General features: G+C 41.1%; 2 protein-coding genes across 4 annotated transcripts in view; one reads left to right on the forward strand and one right to left on the reverse strand.

Moving 5' to 3' along the window:
• The window catches only part of aatka (apoptosis-associated tyrosine kinase a), a 53,163-nt gene extending 37,747 nt beyond the window's left edge, over positions 1–15,416 (forward strand). The window contains exons 4-15 of the mRNA XM_081382727.1: positions 3,738–3,817; positions 4,063–4,181; positions 4,417–4,504; positions 5,659–5,792; positions 6,122–6,206; positions 6,315–6,436; positions 6,941–7,090; positions 7,837–11,116; positions 11,254–11,398; positions 11,490–11,690; positions 11,841–13,746; positions 14,469–15,416. Of these exons, the coding sequence (XP_081238853.1) occupies positions 3,738–3,817; positions 4,063–4,181; positions 4,417–4,504; positions 5,659–5,792; positions 6,122–6,206; positions 6,315–6,436; positions 6,941–7,090; positions 7,837–11,116; positions 11,254–11,398; positions 11,490–11,690; positions 11,841–11,869 (4,433 nt within the window). The 3' untranslated portion in view covers positions 11,870–13,746; positions 14,469–15,416. The remainder of the gene's footprint in view (positions 1–3,737; positions 3,818–4,062; positions 4,182–4,416; positions 4,505–5,658; positions 5,793–6,121; positions 6,207–6,314; positions 6,437–6,940; positions 7,091–7,836; positions 11,117–11,253; positions 11,399–11,489; positions 11,691–11,840; positions 13,747–14,468) is intronic.
• Positions 15,417–15,670: 254 nt separating this feature from the next.
• The window catches only part of baiap2a (BAR/IMD domain containing adaptor protein 2a), a 103,645-nt gene continuing 100,780 nt past the window's right edge, over positions 15,671–18,535 (reverse strand). For 2 of the 3 annotated variants that reach the window (XM_081382737.1, XM_081382739.1), the window contains one exon: positions 15,677–17,020. In XM_081382737.1, the coding sequence (XP_081238863.1) occupies positions 16,951–17,020 (70 nt within the window). In that variant the 3' untranslated portion in view covers positions 15,677–16,950. Of the gene's footprint in view, positions 17,021–18,535 lie in introns of all 3 variants that reach the window. The other variant, XM_081382738.1, reaches the window with a different exon arrangement.

The raw sequence follows: 18,535 nt of genomic DNA on the forward strand, positions 1-18,535 counted from the left end.
GAACAGCCAATCCTAAACATCAGATTTGAAAAACAAGCCTTAGTGGGATATTTACCATCTGAAATGCCACCTAAAACCTTAGCAATTGCATAGTAACACCCTGGCCACCGCTCACAATGGCTTGGCATAATGGCAGTGAGTTTTGCACAGGCAAACAACAATCACATTTTCTTAAGGAATGATAGAAATCTACTGAGTTTATTACATATCATTTTGCATCAAGTCAAACCCAATAGCTCAATGGCTGACTGTCGTGGGTGAATCCGTGCGAGTCAGGTTTTCTCCCTATGACTCAGACACTGTCTGCGTAGAGCTTCAGAGGAGGGTGGGGGAGACAGCGGGATGCTGGAATGAAAGCAGGGATTGGACAAAAGAGTTTTAGGAGTCAGCCAATAGCCTCTGGACTGTTCGTCGCCCGTGGTTACGGCCATGTGATTGGTCCAGGTGTTGCAGAGCGAGAGGGTAGCACTGAGTCCCTCGTGATATTGAGAAGGGCTCGGTCATGGTTGGACCGCTCCCTTTCCATCCTCCCACTCTTCCTCCTCTTCATCCTCAATCATTTTGTATGAATGCAAAGAGCCGGAAATGAACACATGACTGAATGCAATGAAGTAAAACCCCCACAATTGAATGTCCTTGGTGTTTTTTCACTCCTAAACTACATTTCCAGGTTTTCACTGACTGTGACATAAGCTTCAATCTGAAAGAGGTTGAGCATGGAGAATCAGAGAAAAGGGGTCTCACGGTTATGTCCATAAACAGCAAATTTATCCGAAGTAGCATATAGAACATTTGAGGCAGGGTTTCTCAACTCTGGCCCTGTTGTTTAGGTTTGGAGCTAAACTCTGCAGGACAGTGGACCCTTGAGGGACGGTTGAGAAACCCTGGTTTAAGGGAAACATTTATATCACTTATTTCTCCTGGGAACTGAACCCAACATTCTCTACCAATTGTTGAGCGAGTATGGAACAAACATAGTAACTGTATATGTCACAATATAGTTAAAGTCGGCATGAAATGGAAATTTTGACTTTTCTTTCCCATACAAGTTCAGCTTCTCAAACATTAAAACGTGAGACTTAATTTTGTTAATTGGGAATTGATTGGATCACTCGATTGTTGACATTTGCTAATAGTTGCAATTTTCACGTTAATCATTCAGAATGAACTGAAACATTCCACGAAAATATAAGTATCGTCAAATCAGATTTCATTGCGACTTTAAATTTTCTGGAATTTCAACAAAATTGTTTGTGGTAATGACTATTTTGGGGGAATTTTGTAAATTATAAACTGTTTATTAAAGCTACATCATTTGATTAGATCATTTTCTCTTTTTATTTGGAACTTAGAGAAAATATATTTATTAATAAATTACTGACAAAAACAGCTTGACTTTATATACAATATCACTTTAGTTAAAGGTAGAATAGTCAATGTTTTTCATGTTTTAAACACTTTTCACATCCCGATATAAATCAATATAAGAAGTGGTCTAAATATTAAAACATGTACATATATCTTCTGTGGAAGTCTCAGGACCAAATTTTTTTCCGTCCAATCATTGCAATCGGCCCGAAAGCATTGATAGGATGTCCTACCTGCCTGTCAACATACTGTATGTATTTGCATACCTCCTACGCCATCAGTGCAAAAATGAGGCTATGAAGAGTTGAACACAGACCGTCACCAAGCGTCGCAAACCAAAACGAGATTATGCTGCGTTCACGCCATGCCGTAATTACCGTAATAAAGAGATTGCAACCCGTGACGTTCTAGTCGGAGCACGTCCTCGGAATTGTGTTTTAATGGAAAAACTATGGGTGGGTGGGATCTCATGCTTTCAAAACTAGCTTGTTATTGCTAGCCTCTCCCAAATTGCGTACCCTACCTTTAAAAACTAAACAGCAAAATTAATATCGTACACAAATTCAAAGGTGTTAAAATAGCTTATAGACCACCCATGTTGATGCGGAAAGTCGAGACATTGCTCAATGCCCATGAACAACTAAAACCTGCTTACCGTTGTGCCAAACAACACTCCTTAATAAGTTCATCCTCATCATATTAGACATGTCCTATCTGTATTTTCACATCACTCCATATTTCTTTGTCTCTCTTTCAAAAGATGTAAATAATGTACGCCATCCTTTGCAATACATATCCTAAACGGTGTAGTAAAATCTGTAATGGCTGACACATTTCTAACTTTGCATGGTATATACTGTCATTCAGCTCTATTTATCTACCATGCTGGTTCTATACCAGAATCAACACTGTTATAAATAAATCGACAAATTTGATGTAGGAATATTTTCTCTTCCATATTGAAAGTTCACGCAAAAATCATCTCAGCACCTTTGAAATCCCCTCATTCAGTTAAGTTTGCAATTTTACTCGTTCTGAAATCTTTTGTTGACATATTAAGTAGAATTTCTCTTCCAGCCCATGTGCAATCATAGGCCAGCCTGGGTCTTCTTGTGCAATTGTGCGGCGTTTTAATGCATTTTTAACATGGCCCAGGGCTGCTGTGGGAATGCCAGGAGTGGGACTGGAATGCACAACTCACAGATTCCACAGAAATCATATAAAAGGCCAGTTCAAGTCTGCTGAAGAAAAGAGAGATAGTTGTGTGTCAGGAATGGGAGGTGGAGGGGGGTCATTTCTGTGACAATCCTGGCTCTGAGCAGCAGAGAATGGGCCTTGTGTCTGGACTGGTACTGGGGTACCAGGCGCTGCTGCTCTGCGGACAAAAGCCACAATGTAACTGTGGCGGGGAGTGTGAGGGGCTGGAATGAGAAGCTTCTGGAACGTTGCAGAGGAGGAGAACAGTTTAGTGCATTAATACAGGGATGGGTCTGTGAGACGCACACTGTGAGACCTGCTTGTAGCACAGGAGGAGGTGTGTGGGGGGGCTCGTGTTAATGACAGAGGTCTTTCTGCTGCTCACAGTGCTTTATTTGTTTACAATTGCCCCTATAGTCTTGCTGAGATAGACAGAGGGAAGGAGGGAAGGGAAGGGCAGAGGAGCGAGGGTCATTATGTGCTCATGGCATTGCTTGCGTGAGCAGATGCATTTGGCATGTGCGGAGCTACGCGGCAGACATACGTCCAGCTCCTGGTGGGGCTGAGGGACACTTGGCACTTTAAACACTGATCTCAGCTAGAGTCGCTAGTTTTACCACAGCTTCAAGTTGAGTTGGCTCCAGCTGAGAGTTCCAGCCGGGTGCATTATGGGAATGATGCGGAACGCCATATCTCAGAGCGAGAAGACGAGCGCTGTCTCTGGGAACGAAGAAAGACAGCGCTGCTTTCTCAGCTGTCCGAGGGCTTGGAGGGTTAAACCCCTGGAGCTTGGACGGAGGCATGGAGAACCAGAGAAGAACGGCAACTCCATTTCACAGCATCGTCAAACCTTCATCCTACGGTTTCCTGCCAGACAAAGAGAGCTGCTCTTCGTCGCTGTATCTAATCTGCCGAATTATCATGGTTCAAGGTATTTGGAACCAGAGTGTCTGAAGTTTTGCGTCGACTTTCAAAGAATTTGATCCATTTTGCATCTAGATGTGTTAATTAGAAGAGGTAGTTTAAGCAGATAACCATGGTTCTTGTGGTTGTGCCTCCCTGGATATTGGTCACTGTTTGGCCATTGTTTGGGAACATTCAAACCGCTCATTGTGTCTATTTTTTATGTCTCTACCATCTCTGAATGCATGTTTTCTCTCTGTTTCCCTCAGTTCAGCTCCTGAAATCTACAGACCTCGGACGCCACAGCCTCCTCTACATAAAAGAAATGGGACATGGCTGGTTTGGCAAGGTAAGACCTTTTGTAACCCAAGCCATACCATCAGGTGGCCTTCAGAAATCAGCAGCATGGAGTTGATATTAACCATAGTACAGTGCAATGTGGTCCTGATCTCATTATGAGCTACCGTTAAACGAACAGTTTGAGATAAATAGCGCACAAGTGTAGACTCTGTGTAAATCTGTGCTGCCAGTTTCACAGGTGGCAGGTGTGAGCCATTTTCTCAGTGTTAATGTGTGGTTTGGGCTGGCTTTCAGGTTTTGTTGGGGGAGGTGAATGCTGGACTTAGCACCACACAGGTGGTGGTTAAGGAGCTGAAGGCCAGTGCCAGTGTACAGGAGCAGATGCAGTTCCTGGAAGAGGTCCAACCTTACCGGTACTTACCGTTCCTCTCATCTGTCTTACCTCATCTTATTTTACTTACCCCCTCATCCTATGTTAGCGCATGCTATATGCTAAAATATATGCTATGTCTATGCCATTTTTGTCATTACATCTCTCTTGGAGGCACAAAATGCAACAACATTAACGATAGCTCTTATTTGAAACGTATAATTAAACAGTTTCTTGTATGAGCAGTGTTTTGATGTTGGAATGTGTGGATCTTACAGGGTGCTTCAGCATCCAGCCCTCCTGCAGTGTCTATCCCAGTGTTCAGAAGTCACACCCTACCTGCTGGTTATGGAGCACTGTCCCCGGGTAAGCCACAGAATACCAGGCACTTCCCTCACTGTACTCAGAACACACTCCCGAGTTGGTCTGCCTACCCTTCAGAATATATACCAGCAGTCAGCAGCCTTGTGAGATGACGTGGCATATTATATCAATTATAATATGATTTATTGAAGTAGCATCCCCTTTATTTACTAAGTATTGTTTTGAAAACAAGAAACTGCAAAAAAGCAACTGCACTGGTTTTGTGAGTGTGAGTTGACCCTTTGGTAAGCCAAACCTTCAAAATGTTACAGACCAATCTTAGCTTAGCAACTCTTGCCATATAATCAGACTTTTGTTCTTTTTTCTCATAAAAGTCTATGGAGAGTCTGTGTGTTTGGATTTAAATCTCACATTTTGGATTTTTAAATTTTTAAATTCATACCGGTAATAATGCAAGAGAAATAAAGTAAAACTTTGCTGTCTGGTCACTTATAATAGTAAAACAAGGAACCCAGGGAGGGTGCATGCATTATTTTATGTACCATTTACCAAATCTTTATGTAAATCTTGATACGTTAATGCTGTGTATTAAACCCTCATTCCCAAATGAACGTGCTGCATCTGTAATCTTTATAGCTTTCCTAAAATGTAATTTATGTATTGATCCATACTATGTAGTTATACTATAGGTAATAGTAAATAAAGAGTTTACTGTACCATAACATTCAGTTCCGATCACCATCAAATGAGGCTTTTTTCTTTTTACTTGGCTATGCTGGGTGTTTGTCTTGTTACCAATTTCACAGTCTTAGTTTTAATATTTTTTACGCCATCATTCAACAATTTAAGAAAAACAGCATTGATTTGTTTCATTCCAACACAGAAAATAATAATAATCTTTCTGTTTTTACCACTTAATGAGCATTTTACTGAAAAACATGCAGTGATTTTTCTGTAAAGCTGGCCTGAGCATCCAAGGGGGACGGAGCTTAGTATAGGGATTATTAAACAGCTTAATGCTCCCTCTCCTGGTCATATTCAAAATTGTGCATTTGCAGTGTTACAAACTGACACAGTAATGGTGCCAGAATTACAGTTAAAGGTAGTAAGATAACACACTGTAGCTGTATGATATGTATGATAACACACATTAGCATCCATGTGTTGTTCATACGAATGATGTTTACTTTATACAGGGTGATGTTAAAGGATACCTACGAAGCTGTCGGGCCACAGACTCAGTGACCCCTGACCCTTTGATCCTTCAGCGGATGGCATGCGAGATTGCTTCTGGTCTTCTGTACCTTCACAAACACAATTACATTCACAGGTCAGGATCCACTAGCCTTTGGCCTTTTCCCCGCATATTAATTATTTGAGTTATTTTTCACCACGCCGCTCACTGGACGTCCAGCTCTGGTGTCTCCTGGCAACAATATCCTGGTGCTGCCTGAGTACATGTCACAGACTCCAGCATCAGTGATTTTGTTGCTGGGGGAAAACCCCTTACTCAACAAACACCATCAATTATTTGTAAGTTACCCATGAAGAAAATGTGAGATGACACTGCAGACTTCCTTTGTTACTCTGTCATGAAAGTTTGCTAATGACAAGAACTATAAATGATGCAAACATTGCTCCACTCTGTCCTTTTTGCAGTGACCTGGCCCTTAGAAACTGCCTGTTGACCTCCGAGATGGCAGTGAAAATTGGAGACTATGGCCTCAGCCACAGTAAGTACAAGGTGAGTCTGTGAAGGCTATAAGGATTGCAGTCATGCTGATCCTATTATTTTGACATTGTCTCAGCATTTCCTCATATTCAATATCAATGCATCCTTTCCCCCTGTTAGGATGACTATTATGTAACAGCAGATCAAATATGGGTTCCTCTACGCTGGATTGCCCCAGAACTTATTGATGAGGTCCACGGCAATCTCTTAGTCGTGGACCAAACCAAGGATAGCAATGTCTGGTGAGAAATGATTCAGAGAAGAACACTATTACAGAGGTTCTCAATCTTGAGGTCACAGGAGATTACATGACATGTTCACTGAAATGTAACCTGGATGCAAAGGTGAACTCAGCATAACAATCAGGATGCCGCAAATGGCGAATGCAGAACTAGCTCTTATTTGGATACTTATTTTGTGGTAATATTTCGCTTACATAAGCATGTTTTTAATGATAATACTGGACTGTATTACAAACAAGCTCAGCCCCTCTCAAACAGGTAAAATTCCTCACATAATTTGCAGCCTGTGACATCCTGAAGCACATTTCTTAATTCTGTGCGGGTTCTCTAGAAGTTTGGAATAAAAAAGGTGTAGTTGACCAATAAAGGTAGAAAACCTCTGCCCTGTGACGTGTGTAAAATTTAAGATCTAGAATTTAAGAAATATTATTTACTTTAAACTAATTTTCTTACTGTCTAACGGACTCTGACTAACAGAAAGCTGTTTGTTTTTTGACCCTGCAGGTCACTAGGTGTGACAATATGGGAGTTGTTTGAACTGGGGAACCAGCCTTACAGGCACTATTCTGATAGGCAGGTTTTAACATATGCTGTAAAGGAACAACAGCTCAAACTGCCAAAGCCCCTGCTGAAAGTGCCTCTGTGTGAACGCTGGTGAGTCGTCTCAAGTCACAAGTCCTTGATATGAACCGCCCATCCCCTTGCATCTGCCAACCATGACTCCCCATCGCCGCATTCAAACCAATAAATGTTCCCCTCCAGAGACACACCCATAAAATCACTTTTCTTTTAAATACATCTAAAGCAATGAATATTTTCCAACCACTAGCGCTTCCGCCAGTCGTTGCCATTTTCTCTGGCAAGACCAACAAATCAATAATGCTCAAATCCACTGTGGTGAATCATACATTTATCCAGTCCTGGAAGCACAGTCATTCATTTTACCCTCACACACTCCAATCATTGTCCATTTAATCAATAGCAGTCATGCATACAACTATACCACTCCATCCCCTATGGGATATTAAACAATGAATGACCATACTTTAAGACTGTAAGGCTACTATTACACTAAACTGTCCATATTTCAAATCATCACTTAATGGTTTTCTGGCTATTGTCCATACTGTACTAGCATCCATTTTTAAGTATCCATAAAACAAGATAATAGATAATCAAAACTGTGTTACTCATAAATCATTAGATGCCAAGAAAAGAAGCAAAATGTTGATGTCTGTGTTTTTAAGGTTTTTGAACTTAAATATAAAATTAAATATAGTTTTTGCAGGCAATTTGGTCTAACCAATCTATTCTAATCCTTTACAATCAATCAATTATTTTTCTGATAGATATTAGTTCAGGGTCTAAAATATTTGCTTTTCTGTCACGTGTGTGAGCAGGTATGAGGTAATGCAGTTCTGTTGGCTGCAGCCTGAGCAGAGACCTGTCGTGGAGGAAATCCATCTACTGCTAAGTTATCTGTGTGCTAAGGGTGCCACTGAGGCTGAGGAGGACTTTGAGCAGCGCTGGAACTCCCTCAGGCCAAGTCTGGGCTCCAACAGTTCTCACAGGACACCTGTACCTGAAGTAGCTTCTTCTACTTCCTCTTCATTCCCTCTACTTGAACACTTCTCTATGGCAGACAGCTTCCAGTCTGAGAATGGGGACGACATATTGACAGTAACTGAGACCAGCCATGGGCTCAACTTTGAATATAAATGGGAGCAGGCACAAGCTGAGCAGCCGTACTGCTCCTCTTCAGCTAGTGGACCATTGGGAAAAAATAATCCCCATTACCAGGATGTTTATTACCCTCATAGCAACACCACAGGTCGCTGTAAGGGCGAGAGCCTCCCTCTCGGGGTCTCTCCATCCTACTATGAGTCAGACCATCCAGGGGTGGTTCCAGTGCTGAGTGCACACAGCCCCTCAGTAAGTAGTGAGTACTATATCCGCATTGAGGAACCAGTTGAGTGCAACATCAACTTAGAAGACACCAATCTTGATATCAGCCCAAGAGTTGAAGACAGCAACAGCAGCTTGTCTTCAACGGACAGGAGGAGCCCCATTGGGTCTCTACCAAACACCTACTGGTCAGCAGCTAAAGAACCAATCAGCAATGATTATGATTCAGATAGTAGCCTAAACATGGAGCCACTCCAAAGAAGAGTTCCAAACTCGGTAGAGACTGACCAGTCAGAAACCCATTTTTCTTCTAATGACAGGCACAATTTACAGTGTGAACAGTCACCTCAAGCAGGGCCAGATGTTCATTTGATAAAAGAGTATGGTTCAGACTCTAATCAGCAAAGAGGGTCGGGAAGTCTCTGCCATAGACTTGAGGCAGTACAGGAAAGCCCACTTGGCATTTCAGTCTCTGTTAGTAGTCCCAGCTTGGCATATTGTGATCCATACCTTGAATCTAACCAGAGAACCGCAGAAAGAAGTACGGCCAATGAGGCCTATTATGACATGATGGGCCCCGTTCAAAAGAATGTTCCCAGACCCCACTACATGAGTATTGATATTGATGCTGGTGATGGCCTTCTTTTGGGCATGGGCAGTGCCAGTCCAGAAGATGATGATGATGATCTGTTTTCTCAGAACATGTTGACTAACTGGAACTCCAACCACTCAGCAAACAACAACAGTTTAAGCGATCGTACGCGAGCTGTGGGCTTTCGAGATGCATATCTCGATTTACGTCATCCAACACCCTCTTCTCATGTCGGGAATTTTAAATCAAGAGAATTGGAAACAAGCAACAGTTGTACATATAATTACATCGATTCTCTCAAAGTCCACTCATATATGGAAGCCACAGATAGTACACCCACCACTAGCAACCCTCACAATGACTCAGAGGGTGGTGAGTACCTACATGTATGCCCTGAAGGTACTCAGGATGTTGAATCATCTTCCAAATGTCATTCTGTCACAGAAAGTCAGCATATTCATACACGGCAGAAGAACATTGCTCATAAACATATTAAAAACAACACATCAGAATTACTTTTAGGAGATTACAGCAGAATGAATCCATCAACTCTTCCAACGGATATTGTAGCGACTAAAGACAACATATTAAGGATATCACCTGCACAAAAAATTCAACTTGGGACAGATGGTTCTGCTGGAGTGTGTGTAAAAATGGTGTCATGCCCCAAGGATCTGTCTAAGGGTGTCTCAGAGTGTAACCTTTTGACAGACAGCAGGATGGTGCCCAACAACTCCAGTATCAGTCTGGTGGAAATTAATGACTGCAGTTATGACTGCACTGACATCCCTTCTGGAGTTCTTACAGATTATCCCTTGGACTATGCAGAGGTGGGCAATATTGAATTGACTCATAGACCGTTACAGAGGGAGACTGGCTCCAGACACTGTGAGGACACGATAAATCTTGCCTCTAGCAGCAGTCCATGTGAGGCCTTCAGTCCTGATAGTTATCACACACCCATTCAGCCGAAATCCCTCGACAGTGGCTATGACACAGAGAACAATGAATCCCCAGAGTTTATCTTGAAAGACCTTGAAGGGAATCCAGCACTTAGCACCAGTGTAGAATCAGATGAGTGTGACATGGTGCTCCAGATGGACCTAGATGATGATGTCGATGTAATGCTCCTGCATCCACCCAGCAGTCATCTACCACTGATCAGCCTTGGTGAGAGGAATCAGTACAGAGACTCTGCTTATTTTTCTGACTATGACATGGAGAATGACAAGAGCCCCAGTGTAGGGGGAAGCAACTTTTTCAATCGTCAAGATGAGGATGATGTCTTTAGACTCGAAGCAGAAAAGACAGTTGGGAAAGAAGGACATTGCATGGAGAGTGAGAGGGGAAATAACATCTCTGTGCTAAAGAACAACAATTCAGCCCTTCATGCTAAACAATTGTGTCTTAAGACAAATCCAAATCTGTGTTCATCACCTACATTGGTTCCAATGATTTCCATGCTTTCTCCCTTTCCTCCAGAGATGGGGGGATGCTTGACCAAGGAGTCAACTCCAGATGATGGTATTGGGCTGGAATCTGATCATTCTGGAGAGGAACCAAACTCTGACTGCTATTCTTCCACAGTGTCGGAAGGTTCCTCCTCGACACAGGAGGCCTCGGGTGTGGAGGAGCCGTCTAACGGAGATTTTTCCTCAGCAGAGTCACTAGGTGCAGACTGTATCATAGTAGATTTCAGTGGGGAGATAATCCAAGCAGAAGACCAAGAGGACTGTAACAAAGTGGACAATCCAGAACTTCCAAGGGAAGGACACAATGAGGAAAAGGAAGATGAGGATTCAGTGGAAGAAGGTGGCATAGGTCAAGCTTTTTCAAGATCAAAGCGTGATGATTCCTTGCAGAACATTCTTCCAGCCTTGCCAGAAGACCTTGATGTCTCAGCTCCACTGGGAAATGGAGAGGAGGCAGATGAGGAGGATTCTGAGGATAGTGATGAGTCTGATGAAGAACTTCGTAGCTACAACATACAGGAGCAGAGTGATGAGAGTGATGAGGAGTTCCCCGTGGTGCCTGTCATTGTGAGCGACCGTAGCAGTGCACGGCATCTACGCAGCCTCCTCAAAATGCCTTCCATACTTACACAGTCCTTCTGCGATGAACTGGAGAGCAAGAAAAAAGCGGTGTCATTCTTTGATGACGTCACTGTGTTTCTGTTTGACCAGGTTCGTAGAATTATTTCTTGTAGTTTTGAGGTAGAGCATTAAGTAGCATGTTACTTTCTTTTCTGTTCAGAAAAATAGACTGATTTGTGCAATGCTAATCTGACTCAAAGTTTGTGTCTTGCTGTGTATTGATGCAGGAGAGCCCCACTGGTGAGCTTGGAGACTACAGTTTTCCTGTGGAGGTGGAACCTAATGGCCAAGCTTCAGAGGTAGACCAACCACAACCCCATGATAGGGTCACTGCCCCAGAGGATTCACTAGGAAGGAATTTCCCAGAAGAAAGTGGGTGTTCAATAACAATTCTTCTACATTGATTAGATTTTTGCATTACCTCTCATTCAGTAAAATTTCACAAGCCTCTCACCCTAAAAAGGTGGTGAATGTGAGTGGCAAGATGATTTTCCATTGATGCCAAGCCCTTCAACATCAGAACCTGGCTCTGAAGAAATCACTACTCCACCCAACTCTCCCGTCAAGTCTCCAGATGAAAAACCAGTACCACAGTTTTCCCGATTTAGCGTCTCTCGTTTCTCCATTACGCAGGTGTCTGACTCTGACACAGACTCCATGGGAGGTCAGTTTAGCTCTGCACTTCTTCACATAAACACATTCTTGAAATCATTAAGGAATTTAAGGGCTGTGCTAGATACATTTGAGTTTTAAATTTTTGCTTTATTCATGGTTGACACTGGAAGTTAACTAGCTCTCTCCTTTCGTCACACAGGTAACAGTGAGAATGGAGCCCAGGAGTAAAGGGGTCATTAACACTCTTAATTGAAGAGGTGGTTAGAACCTGAATGGTTTGATTTGGTCTGATCAGACTGTGGGTTCTCATGTATCGCTATCTTTTTGTTGTTTTAAACGTGCTGGATGAAAGGGTCCTGTCAACCTGATATGCTGTTTGGACACAGTGCCTCATATTGTAGTGGATTAGCCAGCCCCTTCCAAGTGTTTCTAGGCAGACGATGGTTGAGTGACAGTCTGTTGAGGATAACAGTTATAAGAACAGGAAAAGAGATCTGTATAACAGAACATATTTATTATCTATGTATTAAAACATGATGTATGAAGATTATAACTTATTTGCACAATTCAGTATCAGTATCATGCTGAAAGCATAACTTCTTTTTTTTACACATAACTTGTAGGAAACAATACAGATATAAGGCTGCTCTCATTTGCTTGTCATGCCCCATATTGTCAATAAGTGATTTAGAGTATGAAATATCTGTCATAGTGCTTTACATGTTTCAGGTTGACCCAATGAGCCACATTAAAATAGGGTGCAGGATGAGACCACCGAAAAACGATATAAACTGAGCCCCCTACAACAAGCTGCTCAAAAGTGATATTTTCTATATATGACCACTTTAGCTCAGGGGTGTTAAGGGTAAGGAACAAAAGTATTAACTGTATTAACCATCATGCTTAAAAGTCTTCATACTGTCTGCTGTTTTGCTTTCATACAAAAACTACCTGCACTTTAATTATTTGAACCAAGACATCTTTTATACATCTCTTTCATTATAATCAAGTACATCTAAATCAAGATCTTATTAAAGTGCAGTTCAATTATTAAAAGGCTAGTTCTTCTCTGGTTAGATCTTTAGTTCCCTAGACTTCAATATCCAAAATATTTTACAGACTACAGTAATACATTACAGTACTGCTCTAAAAATGACAGTATTGCTGGTGAGCAGGTGATAAACCAGCGATTTTCTTCAACTAGAGGTAGCTTGCATATAGGACAGCTTGCATATGGGTCATTCCTGTTATCCAGCCATTTGAAAACTATTTTAAAAATATGTTTGCTTTTATAATGGGTTCAGACTTTCAGAAATATCAGGCACTCAAACCCTTTAAAACAAATCTCATGTGCTACGTTCTGAGTTCAGTCTGATTTAAATCTTTCAAAAAGATACGTTGAAATCTTTGGCATATCACAGTCGATCACAAGACCCATCATTTGCATCAAACTTTTCATAATGCCTCATGACTGCAATCTTTGAAAGCTTAAATGAGTGCACGATTTCACAGTTATGGTAATAATTATCAGACGATGTAAATTTCAGTCTGTTCTTCACATAAAACTATTGTATGACTTCCGAGGAATTAAATAGGCTACATTTATGGGGCTTTTACCATTTTTTAAGCTGTAGCTCAGACATTCAATTGTGAGAAAAATTAAATAAAAAATGTAATGAGTGAATGACAATTTTTTTTTTAAGTTTTCAATTTTAAAGGGTTAGTTCACCCAAAAACATCACTAAAAAAAAAAAAATTCTGTCATTAATTACTCACCCTCATATCGTTCCAAACACGTAAGACCCTCGTTCATCATCAGAACACAGATATTTTTGATGAAATCCAAGAGCTTTCTGTCCCTCCATAGACTGCAATGTAATTGCCACTTTCAAGGCCCAGAAAGGTAGTAAAGACATTGTTAAAATAGTCCATGTGACAACAGTGGTTCAACCTTAATGTTATGACCCTGCTTTTTGTGTGCTATGAAAACAAAAATAACGACTTCATTCAACAATTTCTTCTCATCTGTGTCAATCTCTGATATTGTCTTACGGGTTGGGAACGACATGAGTTAAAGGGTTAGTTCACCCAAAAATGAAAATTATGTCATTAATGACTCACCCTCATGTCGTTCCAAGCCTGTAAGACCTTCGTTCATCTTCGGAACACAGTTTGAGATATTTTAGATTTAGTCCGAGAGCTTTCTGTTCCTCCATTGAAAGTCAATGGACGGCATACTGTTCACGTCCAGAAAGGCAATACAGACATCATCAAAGTAGTCCATGTGACATCAGTGGCTCGATCTTAAGTTTATCAAGCGTTGAGAATACTTTTTGTGCGCAAAAAGTAAACAAAAATAACGACTTTATTCCACTATTCATTTCCTTCTCTCTGGGTCTCGAGCTATTTCACGTAGTGTAACTGCGTAGCGCGTCTGTGTTGTACGTCACACATAGGCTCACTATTGGCCGACGCTGGTCATGTGTGATGCATGTGACGTACAACACAGACGCGCTACGCAAAAACACTACGTGAACTCACTCGAGGCCCAGAGAGAAGGGAATGAATAGTGGAATAAAGTCGTTATTTTTGTTTACTTTTTGCGCACAAAAAGTATTCTCGTCGCTTGATAAACTTAAGATCGAGCCACTGATGTCACATGGACTACTTTGATGATGTCTGTATTGCCTTTCTGGACATGGACAGTATGCCGTCCATTGACTTTCAATGGAGGAACAGAAAGCTCTCGGACTAAATCTAAAATATCTCAAACTGTGTTCCGAAAATGAACGAAGGTCTTACGGGCTTGGAACGACATGAGGGTGAGTCATTAATGACATAATTTTCATTTTTGGGTGAACTAACCCTTTAACTAACCGTTTAACTAGTTTTGAGTTTAATCTTTCACCCAGTATGGCAAGAATGAAAATGCACGGCTTAAGAGGAATGACCCTGATGACGATTCGTTTATTGGTGCTTGTCAGGATGAGAACTTTATGAAGTCTGTCACAGCAATCAGTCTTGGGCATGAATAACATTTGCTTCGAATTCAAGAGCTACAGGAACTGATTTCAGGATTGAGCGAAAAACCAATGGGTTATCGAAGTCACAGCTGTGATACTTAAAGACACTTTACCAAGTCAAAGGAAAAGTGACCATCTCGTCTGCGAACAAAATCTGTTACAAACAATAATGGCAGCTCCTGCAGATCTGATCCTCCGTCTGTGATGAAGCCTCATCTCAGAAGTGTTCTTTTTGTTAAGTCCAATAACAGATAGATGTTCAAAAATATACTACAAAACAATTCAGATGGTCCAGACGGCATGTGGACCTCATGTGTTTCTACAAGTTCTCTCAATATAATTGTCCCTATATGATCTGAGGTGTTACACCGAGAAAAGTTATGATATCTGTTTAAATGTAACGTACAGCTGTACCTGTCATGCTCTGCCTTGATTCACTGGAGCCCATACACATTTGTGCCAATGCTGTAAGTCACAATCACTGCAATGTACCCTCGCTTTCTCGCTGTTTGCCTTTTAAGAGTTTTATACTGTGCTGAACCTTGCGGCAGTAGGTACTTTTTGTCATCCAGAGCATCAGTGCTTCATTTGGGTGTTTATGGTTGCCAAAGAGAGGTTAAATGAAAGTGAACTGAGTGTTGAATGTAGCGTTGAGGGGAGAAGTCTGTTGTTACTGCCTCATAGCTGTCAAACCGTATGTCCTCACGACTCATGCCTACTGTACTATTCTAAAAATAAACCAAACTATAGTTTCTCCTTGTGCCTGTGAGTTATTAAAGATTCTTCATACATATGCATGAGCTCGATTCAAATACAGTGGGCTCAAAAGGTCCGAATATATAAATTGTTCATGTATCCCTCTTTTGCTTTAACGCCAGCATCGCTTGAACTCCACAAGTGATGGTCATGTTTTCCAGCATGATTTGAGATGATCCAAAGAGCAGCTTGAGCTTCGGTCAAAGAAAAGAAATTGTAGATCTCCGTCATTATTATCTGAAAGTGTGGTAGAGATGAGTTTACATTTGCTTTTTTATTTCAGAAAAGACAAGAATGTGCACATACATTAGCAGTTCTCCATAAATAGGAATAAACAGAAAAGCCAAAACAAAAACAAAACATTATAAAATGGGTTTTTAAAGCTGATCAGACAAAATCTCTCCGCCGAAGAATCACATAACGTTCCCACCTTCCTCAAACAATCCAGAGGAGACGCCCTATTATAAAACATGCAATTCATATCAGTATCTAATCTACCTGATTTCATATTTTTCCTGTAACAAATCAAATGTTGTATATACACAATGGCTTTTGTGACTGGTCTAGTTCTTTTTAGTCCCTCATCAGAAACGAACCAAAAGCTATATTTACAGAACCTGCAATTGAATATTTTCACTATTATGCAGCGAGTCTATTTTTTGATATTTAATAAGCAGTATTGCTCAGAATGTGAAAAAGCAAAAGCAACAGGTGAACACAAATGAACCCCCTTAAATCTATAACAGTCATTGAAATTTCTAAGAAACAAAAAAAGAAAAAGCAAATAATAGTACAAAACTCAAATGGAACAACAAAATATCACATAAAAGCAAATCCCTTTTACTTACACCAGTGGAGTTACAGATATTCAGAACCGCATTAAGCACAAAACAGCAGGAAAAGGCACAGTTCCTGTGTCGGGGCTGCTTGCGTTGAGAAATTGCACTATATATTGCATCTAATACACTGTACAGATCTCTGCGTAGACAGAGAATTCACAGAGGCATCACTAAAACATTAGCAAAGCATGGTGGTCTGTTTAATATTAATATCAAGAAGAGGCTTCATCAGCTTTCTGAAATGAGTGTTAGAGGCATGTGCCACAAAAACGTTTAGAACTGACAGAAAAAGAAAGGCTTCCCTATAGAACTGCATTTATAGAAATAATATCTACCAACTGCTCACTTTTTTTTTTCTTACATTTTCACATTCATTCAAGTAAAAGATCTCATATTTAAACAGTCAGGCATAAAAGAAAAAAAAAAAAGAAGCACATTCAGTTTGTTAACATGAAGAGAACCCTTTAGAAAAGCTTTTGAAATACGTGAATTGGTGGTTACAAATACCGATAATTATGTACTGTAGCTACAGAGTTAAGATCATTACTCTAATCCTTTCAGGACGCAACAAGCTCTCTCTCTCCTCCGTGCCCTGTGGGTAAATGAATGAGCTCTGCCTCCACATGCTGTTGCAATGACACAGACTGAACAGAAGAGGGCGGTATGGCGCACAGGCCACTGCACGGCCCCTCTAGTAGTAGAGAGGAGCGGATCGGTCGTCCATGATGCTTGGCCTGAAGTAGAGCTCCAGGGAACGGTCACTAGATAGAGAGGGGGTGGAGAACAAACACGGTCAGTACGCCCGCAACACGGCCCGTGCTAGTGACCCACTGAACTCTACGACACCAAAACATCTTAAAGTCTACAGCACTTTGATTTGGGAAACAGAAGAAAAAGGACTGCTGAAAAGCATACGGTGATTCATTTGACATATACTTATGAACAGGCATCTGAAGGGTGTTTGGAGCAGGCATGCAAATGGAACAAGACATAGTTACTTCTGATAGAGGCATGCAAGAGTTAGATTCAGGGTTACCTCCAGCGCCAACACCATTTCCTGGCAACCTATGACCTCTCTGGCTGGTACGAACTACAGCTCACACACACACACAAAATAAAAAAGCCAAGGACCAACCAGAGAGGCAGGTGGCGGCATGAGACGAAACAGTTGTGAAGCCCTACTGCCTGTTTAAGCCGAACAGCGAATGGGAGTCGAAAAACAAACCAAAAAACAAACGAATAAAAAGAAAGATTGGCATGATTGGTTTGGCTTAGCAGCGATGGAGGCAGGTGACTTACGGAGGTCCTGCAACACTCAGAACCGGGACAATTCAGGACCAAAACTGGAAGGTAAAGAGAGTCCAGGGGTTTGTACCTGAGATCTCAGCTCAGACCGAGGCTATGCATGGCTACATTTCCACCGCATTCACATGACTGTTAGTGTTGCGTACGATGGCCGTACTGTAGGTTACTGAGCGTTTAGACTGGTCATGGATGACGTCACAATCTTATGTTCGAAGATGAGTGCGTAACGCACCTCTAGAAATGACATGGGTTCAAAATATAGTGCAAAATGAAAGCAGTTTGCATAGGAGGTCCGATTAGTAAAGAGATGTGTATGGAAAAAACAAAGAACTCTTGAAGAGCACATTTAAATATATCAAATCCCTTCGGTTCTTGAAACTAAAAGGCATGCTTAGAAAACTGACACATACATCTCAAATAGGTCAGATTTTAGAAGAAAAAAAGGCGAGCAGGCAAGCACAGCCACAGAAGTACACGGACAGGTCACATATTCATACGGACACAACATCATGATGCACAAACACACAAACATTACGCTAGATTAGAAAACTGTGTGCTCTTCAGGTTCGTGAAATGTTGGATCACAGTCGGTCTCAAAGGACGGCAACGTAACCTCATCTGGATTTTATTTGTGGACGACCTTGTCTTGTCGGTATGTGGGTGCAAAGCCAAGAAATTGAATACTAAATTCAGGGTGCAAGATTAGCTTAGATTAATGGATTAGATTGTCACTTTTTTTATATTTATGTATTTTTTTTCCCAAATAATATATGAATATATAACACCATAAAATAGAAATAAATATCACAATAAAGGTCTTTTCTGCTTTTTTGTTCAATGCAGAAAATTGTAAATTCAGGACGACAAATTCAAAATCATCAAAAGCTCATTCGAACAAATGTTTTATTAATATATAGATATTTATTTATTCTTTTCGTAAAAAGTCACCATACATTCAAGGTCAATGTTCA

This window comes from Scardinius erythrophthalmus (assembly GCF_964197995.2).
Source record: "Scardinius erythrophthalmus genome assembly, chromosome: 1".
Taxonomy (NCBI): domain Eukaryota; kingdom Metazoa; phylum Chordata; class Actinopteri; order Cypriniformes; family Leuciscidae; genus Scardinius; species Scardinius erythrophthalmus.